At 35.7% G+C, this 11,299-nt stretch overlaps 1 protein-coding gene across 1 annotated transcript in view; it reads right to left on the bottom strand.

Annotated features, from left to right (window-relative positions):
• Positions 1-906: 906 nt before the first annotated feature.
• rassf3 (Ras association domain family member 3) overlaps positions 907-11,299 on the bottom strand; it is a 74,378-nt gene continuing 63,985 nt past the window's right edge. Inside the window, exons 5-7 of the mRNA XM_088072595.1 lie at positions 10,673-10,760; positions 8,090-8,205; positions 907-7,369 (exon numbers count right to left, since the gene is read on the bottom strand). Coding sequence (XP_087928721.1) covers positions 7,220-7,369; positions 8,090-8,205; positions 10,673-10,760 — 354 coding nt within the window. The 3' untranslated portion in view covers positions 907-7,219. The remainder of the gene's footprint in view (positions 7,370-8,089; positions 8,206-10,672; positions 10,761-11,299) is intronic.

Below are 11,299 nucleotides of genomic sequence, written 5' to 3'. Positions count from 1 at the left end.
ATGAGAAAACTTCAGTTCATAATTCAGAGTTTCTTCTTACAAAATGTGTGTATTTTATTTCCATAAATATTAAGGATAACCTAATGACACTCTGAGCTTTTATTTTGAAGGCCGGACTGCGCGGTGACTCCCTGTAGTTTGACGGATGTCAAAGTTTAGAGTTTGTCTGTGAGACAGCAGGGAGGGTCATCAGAGTCAGGGTCAAACAGAGGACAAGAGGAGGAGGTGCCGCCTGCTCCTCCAAAAAAAAAAACCTGCCAAAATACTGCAGGAGGGACAAAATACTGCAGGAGGGACAAAATACTGTCAAAATACTGCAGGAGGGACAAAATACTGAAGGAGGGACAAAATACTGCCAGCAAAACAACTGTAAGACAATAATACCGAACTGTTTGAATATTGTGTTCAATTCAATTTCACCAGCGGTTGTACCTTTTATGATTTCACTCAACAAGTAAATGAATTAATAAGTTAATTATCTTGTTGGGAAAAGAGAGTTAACTTGTGCGTACAAAGAAAAAAATCTAAAAATCTCAATCTATTGAAATAATTGATATTTTCTCAAGTTTATCTATAAACATAGTAAATGTTTTAGATCTGTTCATTCATTAAAAAAAATGTAAAAATATTATTGTTTAGATACAGATATAGATATAGATACAGATTATTATAAGAGAGGCTCAATGCATTGATTTTTTTTAAATCCATTTTTGTAAATAAGCAAGTAATAAGAAATACTTTTTTCTTTCAATTGAATGATAAATTAACGGACTAATTAATTACTTCTTATTAAATATATTAAAACAATCCCATTTACAGTGTTTTAAATCAACGGCAAAATGTTTCTGCGGGATGAAACGGCTGAGAGGCAGTGATTAATTAAATAAAATAAAAAACACTGAACACTTTTTGTTTTTAATTTCACCTTTAATAGAAGCAGCCCGCCTCCTGTGAAGGAAAAGGCCACGTTTGGTAACGATTCAAAGAGAAACCAAAAGATACCGACAAAAATGAACCTGCCTCAGTGAGCCGTCGAAATGCTGAGAGCCGAAACGCGACTCGTGACGAAAGCGTCCGTCGCTCCCGCAGGCCGATTTTTACTGTCAGAAAAGGCACCGCTGACGTCCCAGCTTTCAGAGCCGAGCCCAAAATTCAACAAAATCTTGCAAAATATGACTTTAATTGACTTTAGTCTTACGAGTTCAGATTGGCGAGTTTAAATATGAGATTTATTAATGTTTAATGAGATTTTTCTTCATGAATCATTTTCTTTTCGTCGTTTCTTCGACTCTTGAACACGAGTGTTTTTGGATTTTGCAGCTCAGATGTGAAAACTTTCGACCGTCTTTTTCATCGAGTGTAAAACAGTTTGTGTTTCCGAGGAGCTCGCCGTGTGAGAAAAACCTGATCTGTTCTCAACAAAAAAACAAACAGCATAATGGGAGGAAAATAAAAATAAATGGCAAAAAGAGCGACACACAGATCTTTGGCATTTAACAGTTTCTGGAGTTCAAACTCGACGCAAAGAGACACAAAACTAAAAGATCTTAAGAGCCGAAAAACTGCTGAGAAATTTAAGCTGCGAGCTCAGGTTTAATTCAGGAGCTGTTCAGAAAACAGGGACCATTTAGTGGCTGTTCTGGAGCTTTCAGTCACGTCAGGAGTTTGTTTTTTCAATTTTTCAACATCAAGATTAATTTCAAAACTTTTCAGCCAACATGAGGAAAAAAATACTTCAAAAGCGCTCGGAAAAAATAGGAAATTTGAACTTTTAAAAGTGTGCTGATGAAGATCATGCAAAATAAACAAAAGCTCCAGAACAGCTGCCACAAATTTACGCCAACAATTAAGCAGCTAAGACTTTTTAAAATTATAAAAATGTGCGATTTTTAAAACCACAACAAAATAAATAAGTATTCTTCTATCGAGTCTAAATCCAGCTGCTTTTTACACCAAATAATGCTGATGTGTCAAAATGTTTATATTGATTAGGTTCGATTCATGAAAATAGTTTTGTTAAAGATTGACCAAATTATTTGAGCAAATCGTTCCCTAGCATTGATTTTTTTCATTTTCTCTAGCTTTTTAAAAAATAATTTTCTAAATATACCCATTTTTTTCAATTAATGAACATTTCGTACCAAGTTGCTTATTTTCCTTTTTTTCCATTTTTTTTGTTTTTATCAATTTGCTGAAACAAAAGAGAAAAGATACAAGAAATGATAAAAAATACTAAGATCTGTTTTGTTTTTTTCAGCCACATCTCATGGCCTCAATCAGCGGTTAACCTTTGCTCAGACGGTTTATTGAGCAAATAATCAGCATTAAATGGTGAAACACGACAAAAGGAGATAAACTAGAAATGATAAAATGAATATTTGGAATTTTTCTTTGTCAAACTGCTACTCCTAAAGGTCAAAAATGATCCTTAAAGCTCAAAGTTTGCAACTCTAGTTTGGATTAAACAGCCTTAAAACGAGATCTCTGAGTACATCAGCACATATCAACTCTTCGCTCATAACACTTTACTGGTCTGAAAGCTTTTCGTTAGAGATAAAAGAATAATTTATATCACCAGCAGATCTGACTGCATTTGAGAAAACAGGATTTTCATCCATTTTCACTCCAAAAAAATAATTTCCAAATGCCGTCTTATCTCTAGTTTCATCTACGATAACGCATGCTTTAATGTTGAAAAGCCCAGCAGAGTGTGTGTGTGTGTGTGTGTGTGTGTGTGTGTGTGTGTGTGTGTGTGTGTGTGTGTGTAAAAAGAGACGAACACATGCGAGATTCACAGTCTACGGCTAACACAAAGTGTACGGAAGCTCGTTGAGACCAAAAAATAATAATAATAAAATGAGCTTAAAATAATCTTCTGTCACGCTGTACTTCCATTTGTTAAAAAAAAATAAAAGAAAAAAATAAAAACATAAATTCATGAGTGGAGCTTAACGAGATCTTTCAAAATAAGATTATAGTGTGTTAAATGTTAGAGTACAGAGTGTGATGGCGGAAAAAAAAATAAAAACAAAAAAACCCGTCTTCCCTGAATTCAAAGTTAAAGTGCCCAAAATTTACTGATACGACTCGTCTACTAATGATGTGTTTTAACAGCTAAAGTTGTTTATCAGACACACAAACAACAACAACAACGACAACATGGCTTTAAGATTCGTTTCCATGTAGACTTTCGTATCATTTTAAATTCTAATATATGGAAGCAAAAAAAGGCCAACATAGTTTGAGATTTAAAAGGAACTGAATACTTAATTTTTGTGAATTATTTGATTAAATCTCGTTATATTTCAAGCATTTATAGCATGTATAGTTTCACAACTTGAAATTACTATTTGGAAAATTCCAAAAGGGAAATTTAAACCACAAAAATATATATTTTTATAATAAAAACAGAAAAAAAAGGTAAATATTTCATTTAGTTGCATTTAAATGCCTGAATTAAGTATATAATCTGACATTATTTAGTATTTCACTTCCAAAAAGTCTGGGCACTTATTAAAGAAAGATTTAAAGTTTTTTAAACAGAAGCTGAAAAGTCCTGCATTTTAGTCTGCAGTACAAGTTAAGCTCTAAATACACCTGATCCTACAATTCCCATAATGCAATGAAAAGTCATTTTCATTAGACCCTCCCTGTCTCCTCAATACCCCCAAAAAGCCACCTCCAGAGTCGTACAAACTATGTCATTGATGTATAAATTAAACGTGATGTATACATTTGTAAAATGTCCCCTTTAAAAGGTCTTAATTAAGCATTCAGTTACTTTGAAAATTCAAATCCTTCTGACCCTTTTTTGCCTCCATAAAATGAACCCAGTGTTTGATAGCAGAATAAACGAGGCTTAAAACCCCTTTAAATAAAACTCTGAACTATATATGTTTTCCCTCCAGTGGGAAGAGGCCTCTAATATATATATTTTGCTCCAGGCAACACCACAAAAATATCTTTGGTTATTATTTAAAAAAAAAGATAGTTTGACACAGAAATGAGAGAATAGTCGCAGTATTTGTCCACTAGGTGGCGTTATTGTACAACAGTCAGTCAGTGTGACTTCATTCAGTACCTGCTGCTCAAACAAAGAAGCATCTTATGTATTTTTTAATTAGTTTTAGAAGATTTCAATCATCTGATTTGTAATTTTGTTCCTCCAAATGATTGTCTTTGTTTTTTCTTGACTTGCTTGTCTGTTTTTTCCATAAATCTTTGAGAAACTGCTGATTTAAAAAGTAAAACTTACATAAAACTATATAAAAAAACAGCCTCTTTGGTCTAAGCCAGAAACAATACATTGCATTTACTAAATATGTCATTGCATATATATTTAATATATTTAAGGCAAATATTTACTTGTAAAATCTTTTATGAACCCTCACTGCACAAAAATGTCTAAATTTTTGTCCCTTCTTTTGCACTTGCTGATGCATATCTTTCGTTAATTTTCTATCTTTCCATCCTTAATCATTACTTTCTTTCCTTGTTTCTGTCTTTAATTTTTCCTCCTTTTTATCCACCGTAAAAATATCTGAAACCCCGTTTGAAAAGGAGCTCAAGGCTGCACATTTTAACCCTTTCAAACTTTCATTGTGCTGCTTTCAGGCGCCTTTCACGAGTATTTAAACCTCTGAACTCGGAGCAAACTGGTGCAATTTCTTTTGAAATGATGGAAAAAAAGGCACTGAGCACCTTGATGAGAAATGTTCCATAAACTGCAAGAAATTAGTGGATTTAGAAAATGAGTTTCAAAATACTTTTTAAAGTATCTCAACTCTATATTTAATTTAATCTATAACATTTTTGAGCAAGTTTTTCCATTTAGTTTGATTCTGGTTTATTGTTGGTGTTTTTTTGTTGTTTTTTTTTCATAGTTATATATTTGAAAAAAGATAACAGAATTATTTTATTTTTTTAAAAAAGCTTTCACCAGGGCATTTGCTTTTTTAAAAAAAAACTTTCCTTTTTGTTCTTTTTTAAAATTAATTTTAAAAAGCAATTTATCAGGGAAATTTCTTGTATTTTTTTTTACTAATTTCTTGCAAATTTTGGGGTAATTACTTTTTCTCGTTCAAGCCAATTAAGGTGAGATAACAGCACAAAAAACAGGCTTTTTTTTAATGAACGTCTGCAGAGAGACGCGCAGGAGAGCAGCACAATGCAGCCATTTTCCTGTGCAGCGTTCGGCGCTCACAGGCCTCCTTTTCTCTCCGTCGTGGGTTTCAGGAGCGTTCATTAACGAACCGTAAAACGTCACGCTGACTTTTACTTTGAAGGAAAACTCCCGTCGTCTTCCCTCAAGGTCACACGGATTTTATGACATTCGTTTCCATGTCGTGATTTTTCGCTCTCACTTTCGTCTAATGTTTCTCTTCTACTTCCTCTAAACTGTTCAGTCTACTTCCAGAAATCAGTCACCCGTCCCTCCTCAGACCAGACGGGGTCAAAGGTCAGGGCTCTATCCAAACTACATTAGTCCGTTCACTCGCCAACAGAAAACAATCTGTACAACCAAAAACCAAATCTCCCCCCGCGCTCACAAGCTTCAATTATATTTTAGTCTTTCAGTAGAAACCTTCCCTCTTTCACGATGTGTCAGCAGTTTCTGAAATTTCACCTTTAAAAAAATAAAAAATAAAATTAAATTCTCGTCTACATCATTTAGTTTCAGGCCAACTGTCTATGGAGTCTGAAGTGTGCCAATAACAATAATAATAACATGCATTTATGAAGTTTAATAGTATAAAAAAAACATTATTGTTTAATGATATTTGCAATAAAATTTGCATTAATAAACAAAAAGTTAAATGTAAATGAAATTACTAATATATCTATCTTGTACACGTAAAAGAAAAAAACCCTATAAAATAAAGACGGAAATAAGTTTTACGTGGATTGTCAAATTTGCTTTGCTTCTTTTTTTCTTTGATGATATGCAGAATATGATGGCAGCTATAAATCATGGAAATACTAATAATAAAATCATTCTCAAGAAAATTTGCAAATTCATACGTCTATTAATTTTTCATTTTTTTGTTTGGTTTTTACTCGTGTCTACTAATAAAATCAATACGATCAATATTACAGCAAAGAATTCATCAGAGAAGTTTTAGTAAATAGGATATGAAAATGTTTTTAAGGGCCTTTTTCTGATTACCAATTTTATTTCATTTTAAGATAAAATAAAATTAATTAAATGTGAAGATTTTTTTTTATTTTACTGGAGGCAAGAAAATGGCCCAAATTCAATGAATTAATTTCTAATAGTTTTTACGTGTTGAGCCTAAAAACTTGTTAACGTGTTATTTTTTCGTTCATTTTGCCATCTTTACGTTCTATTAAAAGAAAAAAAAAAAATTTATTTTTTTATATATATATATATATATATATATATATATATATATATATATATTAAAAAAAAGATAATTAAAAACACAAAATATTTCATTTGGCACACTTGAGACTCCATACCTGTAAGCGGGCGACTCACTTCAGAAATATTTCTCAACTAATTCAAGCAAAACACCTGTAAAGACTTTTCCATGATTTTTCCTAAATTATCTGGTATTCCTGTCGTGTCATTTTTAGAAGCAGTATCCTCCGTGTCTGTGTCAAAAACCAAATCGGTGCTCCGCCTCTGTACAATAAACTAAAATAAGACTTGCTTGTTTGCTTTAAGGAAAATAAAATAAAACAATAAAAAGCTTCACCCATATAAATTAAGAAAAAAAGAATATGTACAGACCTTTAAAACAAACAAAATTAAATAAAACTCAACATATGGCCTCGAGTCTTTCACAAGTTTAAAAGGATAAAAAGGGACAGCAGGACAGAGTGAGAGAAGACGGAGGAGGAGCGAAGGATGGACGGAGAGGCGGAGGGAGGATGAACGAGTGAATATGGCACAGCGAGGCGAATCTTTGGCGTGAGCAGGCAGCAGTTTGACGTCTTCAGTCCGGATCGAATCAAACTCCAGCGTCCGGATTTTGTCCGTTCATCCTTCGCTCGCCGTCTCTCCGTTTGTTTTCTTCCTCACATCATCCCTCTTTCTGTCTCTATCATCCCGTCCTCCAGGCGTCCGTGTCCCGTCCTCTCACTCTGCGTCCCTCTCCTCGTCTACATTTACACCATTTTTCTGATCTGAAGCAGAAAAAATAAACTCCTCCGTCCCTGCAGGCGGCAGCAGTCCTGTTCGGTGGAGGCGAATCCTCTAAGGGGGTCCTCGCAGCTCCCTCAGCGCCTCCTGCAGTCTGTGGCGGTACGCCGCGTATCGGCGGGTCACCGCCTCCCTCTGCTCCTCCTCCTCCTTGTCGAGGATCCGCAGGAAGTTACGCAGCTCGGGGATGGTGAACGCATCCCACTGGAAACACAAAAAAACTTTATTTATACAGAAAAGATGAGAGTTCAGTTTGTTTCTTTTGGGTTTTAGGACATTTTTAGGAATTTTGGACGTTTCTCAGATTTTAGAAAGTTTCTAGGATTTTAGGACATTTCTAGGATTTTATTTGTAGGATTTTAGGACATTTCAAAGATTTTAGGATGTTTCTAGAATTTTAGAACATTTCAAGAATTTAAGAAGTTTTCTAGGATTTTAAGATGTTTTGAGGATTTTAGGAAATTTTTAGGAATTCTGGAAGTTTCTAGGATTTTAGGACATTTCTAGAATTTTAGGACATTCCTCTGATTTTAGGACATTAGTGTCTCAGCTGTGTCCTCTGCCGGGGGTGTCTGGCCAGACTTGAGCTGTTGGATGTGAGTTGAGCATCACTGATGTACATCTAGTCTAAGACTAGTTTTTATCTCGTCATTGTGACCCAGCATTTCTATTTTATCCTGATTAAACTTTCTTCTGTTTCTCAATCTTTCAATAAAAACGAGCAGAGAAGGAGCAAAATGAGGAAACAATGAAAGGACGACGAGAAGGAGGAGAAAGAAGAGGAGGGTCGAGGACGAGGTGAGGACGAGGTGAGGACGAGGTGAGGACGAGGTGAGGACGAGGCGGTGAGGAGCAGAAAGAGCGAATACGAGAACCAACATTCAGCCGAAAACTGTCTCAGACAGAGAGGAGCTGAGGCGTTACCATGACTTCTCCGGTCTGTTGTTCCCTCAGTACGAAGCTGAGCGTGTCGGCGTCGGGTCCCGCCACCAGACGAAGAAACAACGGCTGCTCGCCATCCGCCAGCTTACACACATACACTGCAGAAAACACACACACACACACACACACACACACACACACACACAGATTAATTTAGGCAGTAAAGTATGTGCGGTCCCTTAAAACACATGGATGCAGGCAGCACTGCGGTCGCTGCAGTTGCTTTTTGCAGTGTGTGTGTGTGTGTGTGTGTGTGTGTGTGTGTGTGTGTGTGTGTGTGTGTGTGTGTGTGTGAGAACAGGCATGGCACGGGATGAAAGGATGGGTGCGGCACATTAACGACCACAGTAATTTACAAAGACAGAGAGTGAGAGAGATGTGAGATGAAGTCAGAGCAAACAGACCAACAGCACTGCACTTTCAGAGCGGACACTCACCACAAACGTTATTCTGTAACGGCATTATTGGCCGATTGTCTTTTTGAACGTCAGGATTTTTGGAGAGGAGCTTTGAATTAGTTAATGAGAGAGTGTGATACAGATATGAGCATCTACAAAGTTCTGCAATACAACTGGCTCAGTTCAACGTCTCCCCTCCTTTCTAAATAATCCCAGTGTCTCTTCACTCTGCAGATACAGCCCAAAATAATCTATAAACACATGATACAGTATTATCCAGATTATTTAAAAAAAACAAAAAAACCCTTTTGAACGAGGAAACTCACTGGAAATTAAATAAGTACATATAACACTTGTATAAAAAAATAAAACAAAATATATCCAATTTGAATAAAGAAAATGTGTCAAATGCTTATAAAAATAACCTTTGTGACTGATATACATGTTCATATAAAGTGGCCTCAGATTAAAAAAGCAATTAGTAAAATCAGTCACTGGTTTGAGTATTTTTTTAAGACAAAAAAAGGTCTAAATTCTCAGTTTTGAGCTTCTAAATGTGAATAGTTTCTGGTTTATTTTATCCTCTGTGACTGTAAACTGAATATTTTTAAGTTGTGGACAAAATGAGACATTTGAGGACATCGTCTCTGGCTTTGGGAAACATTGGGCCTCATGCAAGAAATGATATACAAACACATTTCTCTTATTTTTGCTCATATCCAGGATTTTTTCTTATTTTGTTAGTACCCATTAATTTTTTGGGTACATCAGTGTTTTCGTAATTTTACTTTCTTTCTTTCTGTAAGTTGAGAGAAAATATTACAGGGGTCAAGAGCTCTCTTACCAAAATAAGAAAATAACATCTGTCTTTCACAGTCCACAAATTGTCCAACACAAGAAAAAACAAGTTTTATATTTAAAAAATACATGAATATAGTTTAATCAAATCTAGATTAGGTTTTAGAGTAATTATAATGGCTGGATTATTACATTTTAGGGCTTCAAAAACATTTTTCTCTTAGCAGAAAATTACGAGAAAAAAGAGAAATTTAAGAGAATTTTGCTGCATGAGGCCCAACGATTGAAATCTTCCACCAATTTCTGACATTTTATAGACTGAGAGAATAATGGACAGACTAAGCAGCAGTGAAACATGATTGTTAGTTGCAGCCCTGCTTGTTTTTACATTAGACGTTTTGGTTTTTGTATGAATTTAAGTGTTATTTTACGAGAGCGAAGCTGATCTGAAAACAAACATTTTCTCTCAGGCAGACGTCCGACCTCAACTGGAGTCAGCCAGGTTTATCTTGAAGGTCAGAGACGTTTTTACTTTTCTGCACCGCAGTTTTAAGTGAAATCTGTTGTCTAAGAAGTTTGTATGTGAGTTCATGTGAAGTTTCCGTCCATCTGTTGTCAGTCTGTCAGTCTAGACGCTGTGTTTTTATTAGCGTCTCTCTGCACGTCTGCAGTAACGAGGTTAAAACTAAACCAGGAGCTCATGAGACGCCAGTGACACGAACCCTTTGACTGAGGGGGAAAACTCAAAATCCCTAAAAAAAGGTTTGGGGGAAAAATGTTTCACAGACTTGACGCGACACATAAAAACAGAAACTGAATCAGATCACAGTCTTGTTTTATCGTTTAAGGCTCTTAAAGTCAATTTTTCTCCTTTGTTGGAGGCGGTGAAGATAATATTTGAAACCCAGCTGCCCTGCAACAGCTGCTCATCCACAGAGAGAGTGTGTGTTTATATATACTCTGTGTGTGTGTGTGTGTGTGTGTGTGTGTGTGTGTGTGTGTGTGAGAGAGAGAGAGAGACAGAGAGAGAGAGAGAGAGAGAGAGAGAGAGAGCAGGAGACAGTGTGTTTCATGCCACTCATGCCGAGCTCGGTCTCAGTTGCTTCGGAGCTGACATGGTGTCGACGATCTGTGTGCGCGTGTGTGTGTGTGTGTGTGTGTGTGTGTGTGTTTCTGAATGCCTCACTCTGCTGTTGAGCTCTCCCCACTATCAACAGCTCCATGGGAATACTCTCTCTCTCTCTCTCACACACACACACACACACACACACACACACACACAAACACACACACACATACACAGACAGAGACACAGACACACACACACACACACAGACACAGACAGACAGACACACACACACAGTCTCACCCTGCTCCTCCCGGCGGTAGCGTTTGTACAGGGCGTATTTCGCCGGGTTGTCTGCGACAGTGAACTTGTTGAGCAGGGCGACAATCACCTGAAAACACACGAGAACAAAAAAACGTTTAAATATCAAGAGTCAGTGAGGAGCTCAGAGACGGTTAAACCCGAATTTGGTTAAACAAACACGACCGTGACTTTGCTCATTTTCAGCTTCAACCTCGCTCTGTCTGAAGAGCAACATCACTCTGGGGCTCTGAGGTTCATCACGTGAAAATTAAATGTGATTGTTGATAAATAATTTCAGAAAGTTTGAACCATAAATCATTAATTCTTTACTTTTTTAATTAATTTTTTCGCTGGAAACTAGCCAGTGTACGATGTGTATTTAGGTATTTTTTAATTTATTTATGTATTATTATTTCTTTTTTATTATTATTGTTATTTGAGTCAAGTTTATTTCATTTCAAAAAAATAATGGTAACAGTAAAAATAATAATAAAAATAAATAATGATAATAATGATAAATAATAAAAACAGTTTAAGGTAAAAACACAAAAACAACAACATACAAAATATCAACAGTAAAAAAAATAATAAGTAAATAATTAACTAGTAATCATAATAGTAAGTAAT

The sequence above is a fragment of the Plectropomus leopardus genome, chromosome 22, assembly GCF_026936395.1.
Source record: "Plectropomus leopardus strain MGB_pleo_1.0 chromosome 22, ASM2693639v1, whole genome shotgun sequence".
In the NCBI taxonomy this organism is placed as follows: domain Eukaryota; kingdom Metazoa; phylum Chordata; class Actinopteri; order Perciformes; family Serranidae; genus Plectropomus; species Plectropomus leopardus.
This window is presented reverse-complemented; position numbering and strand designations above follow the sequence as displayed.